The sequence below is a fragment of the Mixophyes fleayi genome, chromosome 6, assembly GCF_038048845.1.
Source record: "Mixophyes fleayi isolate aMixFle1 chromosome 6, aMixFle1.hap1, whole genome shotgun sequence".
NCBI lineage: Eukaryota > Metazoa > Chordata > Amphibia > Anura > Limnodynastidae > Mixophyes > Mixophyes fleayi.
In genome coordinates, this window is record NC_134407.1 from 157,121,505 (window position 1) to 157,142,732 (window position 21,228).

Here is a 21,228-nt window from a genome sequence, read left to right on the forward strand (position 1 = left end):
TGAATAAATTACTTTTGTGTTGTCATTCTCTAAACGACTAGAGGACCAGATGAAGAGCACAGATCTGGAGGTAATTTGTGTGTACACATGAATCGCCCGAGTGATCGGACCTTCAGCCGTTAGTGAAATCATTGTAGATAACACATTAGAAATTTCTTTAGGGTGTACCAAGCTTGTGGTGACTGACAAAGACATGAAATGAAGGCTGATTATGGGTCACCATCAGGTCTGACTTGGACAGATTGATTATTAAAGTTAGAAATTGGATCTATTACCAATACTTTCTTTGACCCATCTAAAACTGCTTTCCTAGAGTTCAGCCATGACACCGCTCTCTAGTTTTGGCACATGCATGGCTTCCATCCCATTGGACATGAAGGTCTGTTTTCTCCAGGGGCATAAGTCTGTGGAGACAGGTCATTATACCCTTATTCAATCAGTCTCCATCACAACGGAAGTCCCTACCTTGATTACCAGCATTACAATAATACACTTTTATGTATTGCATTCCTGGGAGGTGGGGACTGTAAGATACATTGTAGCCATCACCATCCTGAGATATATGCAATAAGAGGAATAATGCAAGTACAGCCACAATCATTTACGATGGGGGTAACCCCTTGATAAATAGGGAGAAACCCTACCTCTGTGAAAGGCAATCTGGGAAGTTTATAATTATTACAGGCGACCGTACGTTCTGAGGTTTTAAACTAATAATGCTAACAAGCACAAGACTGGTTGGCTTAAGTTTAGTGGGTAAAGAAAAAACAGGTCCCCCGGGCAATGAATGGTAGCAACTATGTTTTTCCTAAGGTCATTCTAGTGAATTATTATTATTATTATTATTATTATTATTATTATTATCATCATTTATTTGTTAGGCGCCACAAGATTTCCGCAGCGCCGTACACACAGCAAACAGTAGACTATACAGGGTGAGACAGTACAGACCAATAAACAAAATACCAATGCTTCAGAGACTCCAGGCAGGTTAATGCAGTAGAGGCGGAGTAGAAGAACAGGTGTGGAGACAAGAGGGAAGAAGGCCCTGCTCATTCGAGCTTACATCCTAAGGGTGGGGAGAGGGATCGGGAGGAGAGAGGGTAAAAGGTTTGGAGGAGATGCGGGGTAATTCAAAGTAATAATAATAATAATATTCATGACTGCTAAAGATTTGTTCTACGTTATGAAATCATGAGCTTACTTTTATGGGGTTTGCCCCAAATTTGAGGTTGCGGGGCAAAATAGCATTTTTTTGGATTAGGTCTTTCAATATGTATGATGATCCAGTTGCAAATATGTGTTTTTATGCTCAGAAGATATTTAAAGGTACTACATACGGGGGAGATAGGACAAACTTGTAGCTGACCTTTTTCACTAAGCAAAACAACTTGTTTTGCATAGTGGAAAACAAGTTGTAAGTGGCTGTTAACACCACTCAGAGGTGGTGATAACAGCCACTTACAACTTAAAATGTTTGCATATTCTAGATGCACACTTTCATGCTAGCAACACATTGTTTAAAATGATAAAAATCAATAAAATAACACTTGAATGTCACCGACACCGGTTCCTGAGTTTCTAGCAATAATGAATAAATGAAAACTGGTAACATAGTGGAAAACAGGCGCAGGTTAATTTAAGGAGGAAGAAGTCACCAATGCTTCCACATCCTTTATACCCCATACATAGAGGAAGAGCAGCAAATAAGGTGAAGTGGGTGCAAATCAGGGCCGGACTGGGACTAAAAATTAGCCCTGGCATTTTAAGCACAGGGGCTCACCTGCTGCGGACTCCATGCACTATATTGTTGCACACTGATGCTGGCGCAGTGTGCGTTGCTGGTGCAGTATAACATGATGTAGTATAAGTGTGTGTGTGTGGGGGGGTATTTATTTCTCCTAATGACCTTAAAACATTACATTGTTAGCACCCTAATTACATCAATAAATACCATAACAATACATTATTAGTACCCAAATTACAGCAATAAATAACCTCCCACACACACTCATACTACATCAATACCCACCCACATTACAGCAACCAGCATCACCCCCCACATTACAGCAACCAGCATCACCTCCACATTACAGCAACTGGCATCACCCCCCAAATTACAGCAACCAGCATCACCCCCCACATTACAGCAATACCCTCTCCTACTTAGTAGCAATACTAAGCCCCAAACACACTACAACAATGCCACCCCATACTACAGCAATACCACCAATTATACAGGCGCCATTGTAGGAAACCAATGTTTTGCTTTTTTCAAATCTCCCCCAAAATAGCAACAACAGAGTACTTACACACATAACAGGTACCCTTTTCCCTCAATTAAATAGTAATGTCAGAATTTTCATGAATCATTCCACATGAATGGAATGGCTCTCTCACAAATATATCAGAAAAAACATAACTATTGAATGATCATTTGAACCCACGCGGCCGCATTAAAAGTATTTCCAACTACAGCAAAATGTCAGAGAAATTTTTTTTTCTTTACCACAGTAACTGGATATGCGTCTTTTCTATTCACTTTGAATAACACAGTATATAAATTAAGGGGGATAGAGGAGTTGGGTGAGAGATAATTGGATGTGATCCATCAGTTTGATTAGATTTACCTGGAGACGTCTACCCCCTTGACTTACAGGCAGGGTCGACGAGGAATTTTGGGCCCCGGTACAGTAACTTATTTGGGTCCCCGTCATATTTAACAATGATGGACTTGACTTTGGCAGAAGTTCATATTATGCCACACCGTAGTGCTCCCAGTTCATATTATGCCACACCGTAGTGCCCCCAGTTCATATTATGCCACATCGTAGTGCCCCCAGGTCATATTATGCCACATAGTATTACCCTCAATTCATATTTGGCCATGCAGTAGTGCCCACAAATCATATTATGGCATAGTAGTGCCCCCAAATCATATACCATACAGTAGTGCCCCCAAATCATATTATGCCACAACAGTGCCTCCAAATCATATTATGCCACAATAGTGCCCCAAATAACATTATGCCATACAGTAGTGCCCCCAAATAACATTAGTGCTCAGACAAAAACTCATTCACAAATAAAAATTGGTACAGCATGTCAGATACTGAGAGTGTGAGTCCCAGGAGCAGCTTAATACACCATTTACAATGCAAACAAAAATAGATATATTGACACAATCACAGATAAAATTTATGACAAGCAGTGATTTTTCCTCTTAATTAAAAATCTCTGTACAGATAAATATGCAAGAAACATTACAGCGCAATAATGAGCAATACATAGTGTTTTAAACGTCATTGGATACACAGTAGTGCCCCCAGTTCAACAAAGGATGGTTAAAATCACATTGCACACAAGAAAATATATGAACTTTCCTAATTATGGCATCCTGTGTTCTGTTCTCCTACTGGGCGCGCTGGGCGAGGAGTGATCAGCAGCTGTCAGCTCACACAGCAAGTTGGGAGCAGGGACAGAGGGCAGTGGTCGAAGTGGAAATATAGAAGTGGGGGTATAGAAAATATAAGTGAATGGAGTATGAAGGCTTGATTTTTTAATTTTTTTTAACTCTTGTCCCCTCTGTGCATTCCCATTCTTCATTACTACTTGTGTTTTATGATGGCTGCATCCCTGACATTCCCATTCTTAAGATGTCTCTCCCTTTACACTATCTTTTACCTATGCCCCTGCACCATCTTCTCCTTTGTCCCTCTCACATGTCCGGCACCACCTTCTCCCCTGGCTCTCTCACACCTCTTCCTGCTCCCCCTTCCGCCCTGGCTCTCTCACCCCTCTTCCTGCACCCCCTACCCCCCTGGCTCTCTCACTCCTCTTCCTGTAACACCCTTCCCCCCTGGCTCTCACCCCTCTTCCTGCACCCCCTTCCCCCTTGGCTCTCTCACCCCTCTATCTGCCCCCCCTTTTTCCCTGGCTCTCACCCCTCTCCCTGCACCCCCTTTTTCCCTGGCTCCCACCCCTCTTCCTGCACCCCCTTCTCCCCTGGCTCTCTCAGTCCTCTCCCCGCACCTCTTCCCCCTGGCTCTCACCCCTCTAACTACACCCCTTTATCCATGGCTCTCACCCCTCTATTTGCGCCCCCTTTTTCCCTGGCTCTCACCCCTCTATTTGCACCCCCTTTTTCCCTGGCTCTCACCCCTCTTCCTGCACCCCCTTTTTCCCTGCCTCTCACCCCTCTTCCTGCACCCCCTTCCCCCCTGGCTCTCTCAGTCCTCTTCCTGCACCCCCTTCCCCCTGGCTCTAACCCTTCTATCTACACCCCTTTTCCCTGGCTCTCACCCCTCTATCTGCACCCCCTTTTCCCTGGCTCTCACCACTCTTCCTGCACCCCCTTCCCCCTGGCTCTCTCAGTCCTCTCCCTGCACCTCTTCCCCCTGGCTCTCACCCCTCTCCCTGCACCCCCTTTTTCCCTGGTTCTCACCCCTCTTCCTGCACTCCCTTCCCCCCTGGCTCTCTCAGTCCTCTCCCTGCACCTCTTCCCCCCGGCTCTCACCTCTCTATCTACACCCCTTTATCCATGGCTCTCATCCCTCTATCTACACCCCTTTTCCCTGGCTCTCACCCCTCTATCTGCACCTCCTTTTTCCATAGCTCTCACCCCTCTCCCTGCACCCCGTTTTTCCCTGGCTCTCACCCCTCTCCCTGCACCCCCTTTTTCCCTGGCTCTCACCCCTTTTCCTGCACCCCCTTCCCCCCTGGCTCTCTCAGTCCTCTCCCTGCACCTCTTCCCCCTGGCTCTCACCCCTCTATCTACAACCCTTTATACATGGCTCTCACCCCTCTATCTACACCCCTTTTCCCTGGCTCTCACCCCTCTATCTGCACCTCCTTTTTCCCTGGATCTCACCCCTCTATCTGCACCTCCTTTTTCCATGGCTCTCTCAGTCCTCTCCCTGCACCTCTTCCCCCTGGTTCTCTCAGTCCTCTCCCTGCACCTCTTCCCCCCTGGTTCTCTCAGTCCTCTTCCTGCACCTCTTCCCCCTGGTTCTCTCAGTCCTCTCCCTGCACCTCTTCCCCCCTGGTTCTCTCCCTGCACCTCTTCCTCCCTGGCTCTCACCCCTCTATCTACATCCCTTTATCTATGTCTCTCACCCCTCTATCTGCACCCCCTTTTTCCCTGGCTCTCACCCCTCTATCTGCAACCCCTTTATCCATGGCTCTCTCAGTCCTCTCCCTGCACCTCTTCCCCCGTGGCTCTCTCTCAACTCGCGGCACCCTCCCACACGAAAATCGCGGCATCCCCGTGCGACAACCCCCCCGCGAAATTCGCGGCGCTCACCGCGACCCCCCCCGCGAAAATCGCGGCACCCCCAAAAAAATCTGCCAATTGTGTCCAGATTGCAGGGCACAATGCAGATGATGAGGGAGGGTACAGAGAAGCCCTCATCCGGCGCGTAATCGAGGTGGCTGGTTCCTGGACAGGAGCCAGCCACCAGGAAGTGTCTGGCCGGCCCATCTAGACATCTGCCCTTCTGGCATTTGCCAGAAGGGCCCGATGGCCAGTCCGACCCTGGTGAAAATAGACAGATAATTGCACTGCACTTTGTAGTAGTAAGGATAAACGGCACACAACATAAAAGTAGAAGTGCTGTATTAAGCTGCCCACCGATAAATGACCCTACAGGGTTTAAAATACACTTTATTTAAATAATATATTTTATATAAAGGGTAGAAAAGAAATGTTGCTTTTACTTGCTCCATTATTTAGAATTTATATAGTACATGTAATTGCTTTCTATGACTGAATCAGCACATATTAGAAAAGTAGGACATAATACTGTCTGAACAAAGCAAACAGGTAATGTCGTAGATGCAAAGAATAAAAGAAAAACAATTTATTAATAAAATATTGCCAGGACAGCTTAGCGTTATCAGCTGCCTCTCCTATAGTAATCCAGAGTGGTGACGTTTTTGTTATCAATTTATCAAGCCATTCTGGTGTGATATGGGCATGTGAAACCCCGCTAGCCATTTCACAGTGGAACTGAAAGCCTAGTTAAATAATACAGAATTTTCTTCTTTTGTTGCCAATTCTAAGATGGTGATAACAACACTCGGATTACATCAGTACTCATACCACTGAGATCCTTGCTAGTTACCGGTGGAGAAACTGAATGAATCTAATCACTGATGAGAAACACCGCCGGTGATAGCAGTCCTATCGCTGGCAGCACCCACTTGATGTGTAGGGCAAAAACACCTGCTCTCACCGGCCATAAGGCTTTTCATTCTTTGATAAATAGACCCCTAAGTATCTTAAAAATCAAAACTATTGAACTCCCATCTTAATTGGTATGAGCAACCAACCAGTCAAATATAGGCAGTATTATACAAATGAGTTGCCACTAATTCCTTTGTATCTAATTGTTTAGTTATTCTGTATTATAATAATTAATTTAACATCAAATGGCAGTTTGGTCATTATTTTGTTTTTTATTTTATATATGTGGACTATATCAATTCAAGATGAAGATCAATGATGTCAGCTGTGGATTGCTGGGGGCCAAAATGATATTTTTTTTTCAAGGGCAGACAGGGCATGTGGGTATTATTGATAAAATACATCATTGTTTTGTGTTTAGGGGTCCGTTGTTGCTGGTGCATAGGGCAAAAGCCCTCTCTTCCCTGAACCAAGGCCAGACCAGCATTGGTTAATTAAAATGTAATCCTTTGCTTAGTTTGGTCATTGTGTATCTGCAATACTCAAAGTAAGAACATGTATAGTCCTATAAAATCAAAGATAATGTCACCTCCCTCTCTGTGATAAGTTGAATTGTTCTTTTCATGCCCTAACCCCCTTTCTTTAATGTGCACATAATCTTGATTCTTGGGCTGAGTCATCACTCTGTTAATTGAATTGCTTCTTAATTAAGCTTGTCCGCTTTGATTACCTGCTACTAAACCTCTGGGTGTCATGTAGGATCTTATCTGTAAATCTCAGGCCATGGAAAACCAATGCTGTCCTACTGTGTTATCTTATTTCCTTATAATGCACTTTGCTGCATAGTACAGTGAAAATATCCATAATGGGATCAATGCTAAAACAGATGTAAGCTAAAAACACTTTGTGTAAATCATTTTTAAATAGATATAAAGATACCAGTAAAGGTCTTTTTCAAACTGCAAATTTGCAAAAGCCGTAATGCAAATACACTTTTATGACATAACACACCTGCTTTTGGAGCAATTACACTTTACACAAGTTTTATGCATGGATTTGTTGGTCAAATTTGCAGCGTCTGCAGGAGTGCAATAGTTTGCAAAGACAGATGGGAGAATTTTAGCGGATTTTGGATGTTCATTCCTGAATACATATTCGGTGCATGAGTGGGCTTACTTTTGCACCAAAATGGAAAAAAAATACATTTTGTTTTGAAGATGAGATTATTTAAATAAGATAAAGGAGTGAAGAGGTTGTTCCCAGCCCTTTACTTCCCACAAAATTACCTGTTAGGTCCTGGAGATCAGATCGTGTCGAATGCATACATTTTTCATGTAATAGATAAAGTCCCAATTTCCCTTCATTCTCATGATTATTGAATGCCATAAATTAAACTAAAACTGTATTTTAGCAATATTTTAGGAGAAAAATAGAAAAGTTCTAATAAATGAAGGGAATGGTCCTAAAGTGGAGCAGGTTGGACTCTGAAGTGGCGTTACGCTCTTACCACCTTGGGCATTTCAAAGTGCATCCACAAACTTCGTGAAGTGAGCATGCATCTGAACCAGATGAAAAAAGCATTGCGGGTTCACAGTGAGCTTTCTAATAACCTCTATACAATACAAAAAACAATCTAGTGATATACTATACAGAGAATATTTTCGTAACCTCCATACAATGCAGAGAGCATTCTAGTGATATACTATACAGTGAACTTAATGACTCATATACATTGCAGAGCACATTCTAGTGAGTATGTTTGTGTCCACTATTCAAAACACAATGCATAGTAGTGACTTATACAATGCTAAACATGTTCTGGATGCCACTATAAAATCCAGACCCCCAAATCTCTGGTGATTTTACAATACTGCCCCCCCCCCCCTCCCAAATCTCTAGTGGTGTTACAGTGCAGACCTCTACAATGTCTGGTGATTTTTTTTAAAGCAAACCACAGCATATGGCTTTATAATGCTGCTCCCCTACCTTTCCCGTTCCCTAAATACCAGTGTCTTTACTGTATAGACCCCAGTTCTCTGGTGGTTTTATAATGCAGATCTCCCCTAATCTCTACTGGTTTATACACACTCCAGATCACAATATGAATTGTGCATATAGTCATCATGGAGCAGAAATGCTTTGATAGTTTTTTTGATCTAAATATGGAATTATGATGAAATATAATACCTCTTATGATAACATATATATCCATTATGTTTTTCATAGGAGCCCAATGAAACAGCAATCATCAAGTGACATCAGCTCTTTAAATAAAAAAAAATATTAATATGTCATTGTCACGGGCACTAGGAGTTTTACCCAGAATTCACCAGGTGTAGCTACACTTACCAGAGATGCGGACCTCTGGGTAGTGTGGTGAATCAGTGGAACCATATAATAGAATAGAGGAAAGGAATGTCAATAGTATAAATGCTGAGTCTTGGCACCGAGGAACTGTGATGGTACAGATGATTAGTAAGCAGGATACAATGAGGGAAGAGTCCAAGTGCCTTAGCATGCAGGTAGCATATAGCAGGCCAGTACTTGATAACTGGATAACGTTAGGCAAAGACCAATCAACAATGCAGTAGAAGAGTCAGCGACTTGCAGCTATAATACAGAGGCACTTGTAGACTTTAGTCCAGCTCATAGGTACCATACTGAGTAGTAGCTATATCACAAAGAGACATGAGTAGTCTACAGCTGGTAGGTTTCACCACAGATGTGTAGAGAAGACTTGTCCAGCGCAGGTATGTAACGGAATAGCGTGAGTGGTCCGCAGTTGGCAGTTTACATCACTAATGAGAAGAGAAGACTTGTCCAGGTGCAGGCATATAACCGGATAACGTGAGTGGTCTGCGATTGGCAAGTTGTACCACTGATGTGTAGAGAAGCCTTGTCCAGGTGCAGGCATGTAACGGAGTAACGTGAGTGGTCTGCAGTTGGCAAGTTTTACCACTGATGTATAGAGGAGACTTGTCCAGGTGCAGGCATGTAACGGAGTAGCGTGAGTAGTCTGCAATTGGCAAGTTTTACCACTGAAGTATAGAGGAGACTTGTGCAGGTGCAGTCATATAACGGAGTAGTGAGAGTAGTCTGCAGCGGGTAAGTTCTACTACTGATGTATAGAGGAGACTTGTCCAGGTGCAGGCATGTAACGGAGGTAGCGAGAGTAGTCTGTAGCAGGTGAGTTCTACTACTGATGTAAAGAGGAGACTTGTCCACAGCAAACGGATAACACGAGCAGAAACAGGAAACACCTCAGAGTCTCAAGGGAATGAGAACCAAGAACAGGCAAAGGTAATAAGGCAACAGGTGCCTTAAGTACTGAGAGGTGATTAATTAACCAATGAGACTAGAGGCGAGGTTTTAACAGTTCAGGGTTTCTGCACATGCGCAATCTTAGTCAAGATGGCGGATGGCCGCGGCTCAGGAGAGGCGCTGGCAAGAGCGAGAGAGACCCATGTCCCAAACTAGAGGCACTAACAGTCCGGTGAGTGACAGTCATTAATTAGTTAAAATGCAAAAATAATTTCTGATTGAAAACCCTAGACCAGTGATGGGCAACAGGCGACCTTTGGGCCACATGCGGCTATCCGAGAGTTCACCTGTGGCCTCCAGCTCCTTCCTTCTTTATTAACAGATTTACTTGCAACACATGTTTAATGCCTGTTAACATATCATTACTAATATATGTCTCTTTGATTAAATTCATTGGTTTAATTTATTGCTAAGATTAAGGGTAATGTGCAGCCTTTTTGAAGGTGAGAGGGTCACACCATGCTGCCCCTGAAGTGTATCAGGTTGCCCGTCACTGCCATAGAGCCTTACCAGGGAGGTTCTTAGAATGTAGGCTCTAGAAAATGAGAAGACCCCTATCGGAGGGAGGGATATCAAGTAGGACCCCCATTTTCTCCTGTGCCTTGCTCCATAAAATGGGAAGAAACATTATGGATCCGTGGACCTTCAGCTTCTTATACTGACCTCCTTTCAGCCAAATCCAAAGGTCACTTCTCCATACTCATCCTCCTCGACCTCTCTGCGGCCTTTGACACCGTGGACCACCCCCTCCTGCTGCAAACTCTTCTTTCTCTTGGCCTCTCTGGTTCTGTCCATGCCTGGTTCACCTCATACCTGGATAACCGCTCCTTCTCTGTATCCACGTCTGGCTCTTCCTCCACCCCCTCCCCTCTCCCTGTAGGAGTCCCCCAGGGCTCTGTTCTCGGCCCTCTACTCTTCTCGCTCTATACTTCCTCCCTTGGTGCTCTCATCTCCTCGTTTGGTCTTCAGTATCACCTTTACGCTGATGACATTCAGCTCTACATCTCTTCTCCTGATCTTTCCTCCTCCCTCTTCTCTCGTGTGACTGACTGCCTCTCAGCTATCTCTTCCTGGATGTCCTCACGCTTTATTATAATTAACATCTCAAAAACTGAACTTATTGTCTTTCCTCCGCCCAGACTCCAATCCCACCACGACCTCTCTATCGTTGTCAATAACTCCACTAACCTCCTCTGTCACCCAACTTCGCTACCTGGGTGTCACTCTTGACTCCTATCTCTCTTTTGGCCCCCATATTCAATCCCTCGCCCAAGCCTGTCGCTTCCAACTCCGTAACATTGCCGGCATCCGTCCCTTTCTCTCTCAGGATGCCACCAAAACCATCATCCATGCTCTCATCATCTCCCGCCTCGATTACTGCAACCTTCTCCTTACTGGCCTCCCCCACTCCCACCTTGCCCCCCTCTGCTCTATACTCAATGCGGCTGCAAGACTCATCTTCCTCTCACGCCGCTCCTCCTCCGGCTCTCCACTCTGTCTCGCCTTACACTGGCTCCCCTTCCCCTACAGAATCCTTTTTAAACTCCTTACCACCACTTACAAGGCTCTCTCCCAGTCTACTGCCCCTTATATCTCTAACCTCCTCTCCATTCACACTCCTGTCCGCTCCCTGCGCTCAGCCAATGATCGCCGCCTCTCCTCCACACTGATCACCTCTTCCCACTCTCGAATCCAAGACTTCTCCCGTGCTGCCCCCCTCCACTGGACCAACCTCCCTCGCTCCATCCGTCTCTCTCCCAATCTGTGCTCCTTCAAACGGGCACTTAAAACTCACCTGTTCCTCAAGGCCTACCAACCATCCATTTAACCTCTCATCTCTTCTGCTCATCCTCCCTTGACCCCTCATCTCTCTCCCCTTTGATTCACTGGCTCCCTTTTGTGACTGACTTTGTTTACCCTCCCTTAGGATGTAAGCTCGAATGAGCAGGGCCCTCTTCCCTCCAGTCTCCATACCTGTTCTTCTGCTCCATCTCTACTGTATCTGCCCTCCCGGAGTTTCTGAAGTACTGGTACTGTGTGTTTATTGTTCTGTACTGTTCTACCCTGTATAGTCTACTGTATAGTCTACTGTTTGTACTATGTGCGGCGCTGCGGAAACCTTGTGGCACCCTACAAATAAACGATAATAATAATAATAATAAGACTCCCTCAGCAGGTGAAAACACAGGATTCTTGGAGGTGGCTTTTATTATATTTGCTTTTGGAACAAACAAAAACTTGGCGCAATAATACTGTCATAAACACTTTTTTTGTAGCAAATTTATCTTACTGTAAATAACAAATTCGGTTGAGTAACAAAGTGTTACTTGTTCACATAATATAAGATGTTATCTAATAATAGGATTGAGACTAACAGTATATTTAAAAAAAAAATCTGTGAATTTCTAGTGATAACCGTTTAAAATATATTCATAAAGGTGTATGTATCTGTGACAGATAATACATAGCACTTGCTGCTCTGATATAACACAAATATAACCTTGGATCTATAAGCTTTCAAATGACACAGGGCTATGTTGGGCCATTGAGAATACAGACAGTAAGTAAATACTGGAAATTTCTAAGATATAATGGAATAACATTGTAATACACTTCCCTGCTGCATCAAGAGACCCGTCTCTTAGCCAACTGTGAGGGGACGACAGGATTGAACAGACTTGGCTTCTTCACATTTTACTTCACTTTTTAAGTATTTTCTATCATACCAGCAGCTGGTTTGTTGTATATACTTATAAGGTCTTAGGGGGGAATTCAATTGCTGGCGATGTGGCGCGAACATCTCGCCGTACACATTGCCGGCAATTACGGTAGGAATCTCTGCTTATTTTTTCTGCCACCTCTATACACTTTTCAAAGAAATGTCTAAGCAAAACTAAATATCTTAAATCATTGCAATTCTATAGACATGAATGTCCCCACGCAAGTCCCCATGTGTTGTGCAGTACGTACACATTGTCGAAGTCGTATAATTGGATGAACGAAAGTATAGTGGTTAATATTGTTTTATTGGTTGATTGCACTCACGTGGCATACTGCGATCGCACGGTCAAATACGCACGTACACACTAACATTACAACATTTAGTTATTTATATAATTCATATTCATACTGAACCTATTCTACATTAATTTATGAGCAGATAGCATTTAGTTTATTATTCATTTATATATTATGATAATATGTACACCTCAGTGTTATTTAAGGTTCAGGTTAAAGGAAATGTGTCATGTCTGATATCATATTAATCCCCTTTACATCAGCAGCTGTCCGGTGCATTCGGCGAAGAGATCGCACATTGCATACTCTAGTTATTGATGTTAGGGAATAAACCTTTAATATGATGCTGACTATAAAATGCTAATAGACTAGTTGTAACTGGAGTCTTGGCGGGAACAAAGGAGCACATCCCCTGGAGAGATGACCCCCACCTTTGGATTCTTTAGTTTGAACTAGCCTATGACATGTTTACCCTGGACCCACCCAAAGTCTGGACCTATAGAAGCAAGCCACATCATCTGCATTGTTCACTCTGTAACACTGAATGTATATATATCATAGCTGCGCTCCCACTAGCTTCAGTCTACTCTGACCACAGTATTCAAGGGTGAACTACTCTCCACTGGTACCCGTGGGAGCGCAGTGCGAGCGCATGCGAACGTAGCGGTATGTATGTATCTTTTGGTATTGGCTGTACTGTACTGTATTATATAATAATCATGTATTGAAACTGTTAACTTTTTACCTCTGCTAAAATAAATCACTTTGTGCGTTGGGAACACAATACAATCGCTTGGGCAATGCTTATTTGTAAACGATAGAATTACTTTAATAACATTCATGAATTACGTCAGATGGTCATGTAGGTCTGTTATAGAAAGTGTGGGCAGAGCTCTTACAAAGTAGAGGACACAGATTTACGTTTTAGTGTAATCAAACTATCTTTCACTATACTGTATATTGACTGCCAGCATCCAGTAAGAGATGGATTATCCAATAGGCAACCTTAGCTCCTGAATAGGACCCAGAAGGCACTGAGAGGCACAGATTCCTTGAACCCATTTTTACATGTGTGTTTTGTAGCTTTGCAAACAGAAGGTGCCCAGACCAGTGTCATGCCAGAGGCCACATGGGGTCTTAATCAGGTTCTGTCCAGCCTATAGAACTGCAAACATGCAAAGATACTAAGCATGTAGTACTTGACACTGAATATAGGAAATGAATGAATACTCATATTCATAATGATCAATTTTTGAAAATATTTCAGAACATGTTTAATGATAATACATTATAATAATTTATCTAAACCTGGTTGAATGAGCTGCTATGCAAGCTATACATTAAATATATAGCCAAGAATGCAATGACCCCTCTAAAGCTGCTATAGACTGGAAAATAACAGTCCTGTTATAATTTATCTTTCACTGGAAGCTGAGAGAGAACAAGCAATGTAGGAAGACAGAGGGAGGAGACTCAGCTGCAAAATGTGGAGGGGAATGCTAGGAAGTCTAGCCGTACACAGTGGCAAAATGGTGATTTGAGTTTGAAGATATTTTACAGAAGGACATTGAAAATTATTCAGGAGATCATGCTGAGTTTGTCCTTTGTGTATGTTGTGTTTATAGACCCATTCTGTTGCACAGTGTGCATTGCAGATTATGTTAGTTATTTGCCTGAAGCTGGAGGAACACTGTAAGTCTGGGTACATCATACTTGCCAACTCTCCCGGAATGTTCAGGAGACTCCCAGATTCCGGGTGGGTCTTCCGGACTCCCAGGAGAGTATGGCAGCCTCCCGCATCAATTAGATCCAAAAGGCAGCGATTCCCTGAGGACGCTATTTTCTGAGCCCTGCCCCTCGCATGTTCACCTCCCCCTGGCAGTTCCCGGACGCCGACTGCCATAAATTGGCAAGTATGGGGTACACACTGCTGAAAATTTCTCCCAATGTGATATAGTTAATGATTTTACAAACAACTGGAAGGAAAAAAAAAGTCCCGATCAGCATGCTGATTCTGTGAACACATTATACAAGTTCTACAAGATTTACCTTCAGATCTGTGTTATTCGTTTGTCATAACCATCGGCTGAAAAGATTGTGACTCTTCGCACTCCATAGAGATCTATGGACACTGCTGGACATGAGTGCATACACACTGCAGGATTGGAACAACGTCCATTGTTGAATGAGATTTTTAGTTCAGTTTAAAAATCAAATGAAACAATACAATGTGCTTTGGAAAGATAACCGTTCATCGTTGGAGAGTACATACTAATGTGATCTCAGGCTGAACTGTCGTTTATTGTGTTATTGGCCCAATATTGTGTTCTGGCTTATTTAATGTGGAATGCATAAATCATTATGGCTGAAATATGAAGTCATAAGCATACTGGTAGGTTAATTGGCTGCTAACAAATTGACCCTAGTCTTTGTCTGTCTGTCTGTTTCTGTCTGTCTGTGTGTGCATGTAAGGGAATTTAGACAGTAAGCCCCAATGGGGCAGGGACTAATGTGAGTGAGTTCTCTGTACAGCACTGCAGAATTTGTGGCGCTATATAAATAAATGGTAATAATGATAATAATAGTTAATACCTTTATTGTATAAATTGTCAGGTCTGTGATGAATATTATTGTACTTCATCAAAGCCAACTTGTGGAAAGGAAAGAACCGCTGCACTACTGGGTCATTGAAAGTCACTTATTGGGAAGTCTAAACCACTTGGTATGACCTCAAAAAGCATAAGAACAAACACAACCAGTGCATAGAAGATGCCTAAGAGAGATGTAGCAAACTGTAAAATTTGATCTCATCATCAAGATGACATATTATCCTGGCCATGAAAGGATTAAGTTCAAATGCTTCATTTTGTGAAAAGAAGGATGAAAAGTTATTTTTGTTAAAGTAAACTAGAAGAAGGCACAGTGCTGTCATCTTAATGAAATATTCAGAGATGGAAAACATGGGAGGCATTGGCTGGGGACTATGCACACAGTGTCTCATACAGCTGCTTCTCCATATAATAGACTGTGGTAGAAAAATATAATATTGAAATGTAATTTCTTGCTAGATGCAGGCATAATAAATTGATATATAAATACACAAACATGCATTAAGCTATAAACTCAGTGGATGATTAGCACCAAAGTGCACTTACCATAAAAAGTATATTACATTCTATTATTTCTTATATTCCAGCCACTTAAAGGAATGTTCAACATTTTAATATAATGTGGCTGTAATACAAATACATGTTTTCAGGTCATACACATAGATTTTCCAAGGTTGTGACACAACTGATTTATAATTCATTTTTGTGACACATCTGTGTAAAAATAATGTGAGAAATATAACTGCAATATATAGGAGAAACCAAAAGAAACATTTCTTATTTGATATATCTATCTTAATACATATGTTTGTTTGTTTTTTGTAGGTGTTTGGCATATCACACCTGGATTCCTGTGACACTGGTCGGGAATCACTGTCATACATACATAGCCACATGACCCATTTCACTATGGGCTTAATAAAACAATGACGTTAAAATGTTTTTTTCAACTCATAATAATTCAGTCAGAAAATAAATATGGAAAAGGATCACGCCAATATATCCTGTATGAACTGGGTCACGTTGTCAAGTATAATTATTTTCAGGCTCAAATTTATTGCTCAGGCTGGTGATTATAAATAAAAAAACTGCTTGGGTGACACCAGTTGGAACAGTCCTAGGACTGTTTTAGGCACACATGGCCCTTGTCGTCTATCTATCCTGCAGTGTGCTGGACAACATGGTGTAAGCAGCTATAACATTACTTGGAATTGGGATCACACATCCCTAGGGAGAAGTACACACAGCATTTTCACAGAGAATTTGTATTTTCTTGCTTGCATCATGTATACTTTTCCATAGGGACCAATGATACCTCTTCCAAATTATGCTAATGCTCTGTTCATTCACATCTGAAACAGCTCAGGTTGAATGAACAATAGATGCAGCTAAACCCTACTCTGCCTTAACCATTGGTTCTCAAGGCTGTGCTCAGGCTTCACTGAAGTGCATACTGTATTTTTTGAATCTCTTAACCTTAGCACAGACTAATTCCACTTTTGCTCCTTGGAGAAGATCCACAAAACCTGTACTGGTGCTGAAACCTGAGGACAGGTTGGGCACAGTAGATTAAATAATATTTTGTTGGGAATAATCACTGTATAAAGTGAGCTATAATTACATTGCTGCCAAAACACATAACATTTGCTGGTTTTGAAGTGATATACTTATGTTTCTTGGTTGAAAGACAATAATCATTATGGTCACCATATTGTATGTGATATTCTCTCTCTTCTTGTTTTTCTCTCTTTCATTATCATCATTTCCACTCACCACTTCGATATTTCTTCCCAATATCTCCTCTTATACTCTCTACATTCTGGTTCTTCCACCTGCTCTCAGCTGTCGTACCTCCCCTCTCCATGGGGTATTTGCCGTATCTCCGAATTGGGCTCAGATTTTTTCCCAGTATACAGTATCTCTGCTTGTAGGATTGACTGTGAAACCAGATACATTGTGGAGAACTGCAACTGCAAAATGGTGCACATGCCAGGTGAGGTGTGGGCAGATTGTTGTCTAGCAATATATGTCGTTATCAGAAATTTCTTATGTTTACTTTAAAACTTTCAAACAAAAAGGGTTGCATGATATTACTTTGATGCAATACTTGTCTCCAATTTGATTTGTGACAGAATAGAGATGCACCCTCTTCATACAGTCTCCATACGTTACTCTTGCAAATACTTAACCAATTCCAATACCTTTACATAGACCAGGTACAGGCAAATACTTGTTCGTCAGCTATTATGGAGCTACAAGCCTCAGCATATCCTTCCAGCCAGTGTCGGACTGGGGCATGAAGAGCCCACCAGAGAAACCAATGACTGAGGCCCACCTAATAACATGTAGCGCTGCAAAGGGGGTGTTCGGGGGCCTGGTGCACTTAAGACATTTATTATGATTTTAGACAAATTTTAGACTAATACACAGGCAAAACTGTGTGCACTACTGTTAGATGCACGCAGTTCTGCCTTCACAAGCAGTATAGTGTAGAGCGGGACATACCTCCCAACTGTCCCTGTAGTCGGACTAAATCCTGACTAAGCGTGACAGTCATCCAAATTCAGAAATGCCCCACCTGATTCTGGACAGTTGGCAGACTATCCTGCTCTCTCCTACCTGTTCTTGTCACTTTCTCCACCTGTGGCTGGTGTCTTTAGATCAGTTGCTGCTTGTCTGGATCCTTGGAGGCCCTATTGGGGAAAAAAAATGGGTACATGAAATTTAGAAAACTTCAACCATCCCCGCCATTATATCAACAGCACCCATATTTAATAATAAGGCCTCTCTCCAGCACCAACATTAAAGTAATAGTACTCACATTTGATAAATAGATTTATTTCCCTCCAACCAACCCCAACATTAAATTAATAGTATTCTAATTTAATAAATAAACCTATTACCCTCCCTCCAAACAGCCCCAGCAATAAATTAATAGCATTTACGTTTAATACAACCATTTCCCACGGCCATTACCAGCATTAAATAATTAATATTCATATTTAATAGATAGCCCTGCTTCCCACACTCAGCTCGACATTCAATTATAGACCTAAACCACTCCAGCATTAAATTAAAGGTCCCGTCATCTTAATTTAATAGGCCCAACCAATAAATTAAATTGCCCCACTATCACCCCACAAATAAAATAGCATCCATTAAATAATTAGCCCCCACCTAAATGACACCATTAAATGAATACCCTACCTTCCACCCATGTACTATTAAGACAGCCCCCCTACAATTCCCTCACACATTATAGCAGCTGCCCTTCCTATAGTTTAGCATTGCCAGTCCCCCGCTCACTATAGTTTAGCAAAGGCAGGCTCCCCTCACTATAGTTTAGCAAAGGCAGGCTCCCCTCACTATAGTTTATTATAGACAGCCCCTCCTCACTATCGTTTAGCATAGGCAGCCCCCCTCACTATAGTTTATCATAGGCAGCCCCCCATCACTATTGTTTAGCATAGGCAGTCCCCCCTCACTATAGTTTAGCATAGGCAGCCCCCCTTCCCTATAGTTTAGCACAGGCAGCCCCCCATCTTATAGTTTAGTACAGGCAGCCCCCCCTCCCTATAGTTTAGTACAGGCAGCCCCCCCTCCCTATAGTTTAGCAAATAGCAGCCCCCCTCACTGTAGTTTAGCACAGGCAGTCCCCCTCACTATAGTTTAGCATAGGCAGCCCCCCTCACTATAGTTTAGCATAGGCAGCCCCCCTCACTAAAGTTTAGCATAGGTAGTCCTCTCACTATAGTTTAGTATAGATAGGCATCTCCGATCCCTATAGTTTAGTATAGATAGGCAGCCCCCCTCCCTATAGTTTAGTATAGATATTCAGCCCTCCTATAGATTAGTATAGGCAGCCCCCCTATAGTTTAGTATAGGCAGACCCCCCTAAGTGACTTCCTGACTGTCGCACAGCACTTTGGGACCCCATACAGCAACAGGCAGCCTAGCGATTGGCTGCCTCTTGCTGTTCCACTGGCCACCAATGTTTTTGAGCATTTTCTCCACGCCCCCTCCATGGCCACGCCCTCCCGTGAGCACCTCCCCTGATCACGTCTCCCACGTTCCCGCACCCGAGATCAAGTCCCCCCCGCACCTGCTATGAAGCATCGGGGCCCACCGAGAAATACCCCAGCTCCCCGGCGGGTCAGTCCGACGCTGCTTCTAGTTTATGGTTAGATTCATAACAGATGGATCACCATTAATTGCCTGCAAAATCTTGAAGTAAACAGTGATATAGAATATGATTTCATAATGCATTGACAGCAGTAAATTTGCCTTTTTTTAATGCCTTGGAATGTAAAAGTATTAGTAAAAGGATGACAAAGCTGCCCTAAAACCTAGTAAAATGTAGTATTGCAAGACTTCTTACCCCCCATCATCACTCAGCCAGAGCTCCAGGTATTTTTTCTCAGGCTTTAATTTAGTTTGCCAACTTTAAATGGCAGCAGAGGGAGTGTGTGAGTGGGAGAACCAATCATAAGGTACAATCTCTTGACTTCAGGACCTCAGCTTGTGGTTTGCTGTAAGAGGAGCTCTGACTGGTGGAGGGGAGGGAACCTGCACTACCCACTTTTATTGCGTGCTACCAACTTTTATTAGATTTATATGTCATATGAGTTCTAACATTGCTAGAGTATATGGAAACATTCTCCTATGGAGCCACTTACACTCACTTTGGCACTGTGTTACACAGATACATATGCATTTTAGGTGATAGTGCTTTAGGTCACAGTGGAGAGGGAGGAATCTAGGTGAATGTTCTATTACATGTTTGTGATGTACAATATCTGTCTGTTTCCAGGTGATGCCCCGTTTTGCACCCCAGAGCAGTACAAGGAATGTGCTGAGCCTGCACTGAGTGAGTCCTACACCTGCCATTAAATAAGCAATACATATAAAATATAACACAAACACAATACAAGACACAATAACACAACATAAGACCTGTATGATACACAAACAATATGCTGCACATTTAAAGGGATATTAACTGAAAATGTTTAACTTTGTGGTCTGTACAGGAAAGTTAATGTAAAAACATGTATCTATTTTTATGTAGACATTTTAGTGAGAGACAGTGAGTCCCTTTCTGTTCCATCCTCTTCCCACGCACTCTAAACAAATAATTAATAAGAAAGTGTAATATACTTGTCAAGAAACTGGACTGAGAACGTTTTATTCATCACCCGTTTCTCTTGGTTAAATGTACTTTTTAATCATTGCCCAGTCTAAGTCATACTTGCCTACTTTTAGGCACTGAAGTCCGGGAGATCCCAAACAGGGGGCGTGACTAAACGGTGGGAGGGGGCGTGGCGCGGTCAATCGGGGCATTTTGGCACCGCCCCTCACGTCGAAAAACACTGTTTTGATGTGGGGGGAGAGGCCAAAATGACGCGATTCACAGCAAAATGCGTTATTTTGGCCAGGTATTTGCTGGATGAGGGAGACTTGCCTGCTCTCCCTGGAGTCCGGGAGACTGTCCAGGATTTCGGGAGTCTCCCAGACATTCCGGGAGAGTTGGCAAGTATGGTCTAAGTATATACACCAGAGCATCGGTGTATTATGTTTATTATTATTTCATGTTATTAGGTACATTTTGCCCTTGCTATTACCTGCAATATTGTATGTATTAGAAATGTAAAGAATATTGCAATACTGTGTGAAAATAACAGGACAGCAGAAGTCATTTTGCTTGTGTTAGGTAATGTAATTACCCTTTGTCTCGAATGTCCATTGTTATGAGGTACAGCTTAGATTTGGTTTGTAAGAGATTCCAACAGCCCAAGTCCAGCTGCATTGGAGCCATTGTAACAACCTGTTGGAAGTCGAGTTATGGCGGGAATGTCCAATGAGGTGATTATGGGCAATGATTTGGGGCAATACATCGGGAATTATTCTGTTGGAAAAGATACCCATAGAAAGTTGAGCATCAGGCAGAGGAAGAACATCCACCCCTACACACCAGTGACAACTGGGTGTCAGCCACCTCTCTTTTCCATCTCTGGGCCTCTGGGGGTGAGTAGCCAAGACCATCCTGTGGGTGGTTAGTCCTGGGGGAAGAGGATAAATCTAGTTTGCAAGAAGCCC

The 21,228-nt window shown here is 42.8% G+C and overlaps 1 protein-coding gene across 2 annotated transcripts in view; it reads left to right on the plus strand.

Annotated features, from left to right (window-relative positions):
• The window catches only part of ASIC2 (acid sensing ion channel subunit 2), a 648,661-nt gene that overhangs the window by 610,036 nt on the left and 17,397 nt on the right, over positions 1 to 21,228 (plus strand). For both annotated transcript variants that reach the window (XM_075176874.1, XM_075176873.1), the window contains exons 4-5: positions 16,975 to 17,125; positions 19,943 to 19,999. In XM_075176874.1, the coding sequence (XP_075032975.1) occupies positions 16,975 to 17,125; positions 19,943 to 19,999 (208 nt within the window). The remainder of the gene's footprint in view (positions 1 to 16,974; positions 17,126 to 19,942; positions 20,000 to 21,228) is intronic.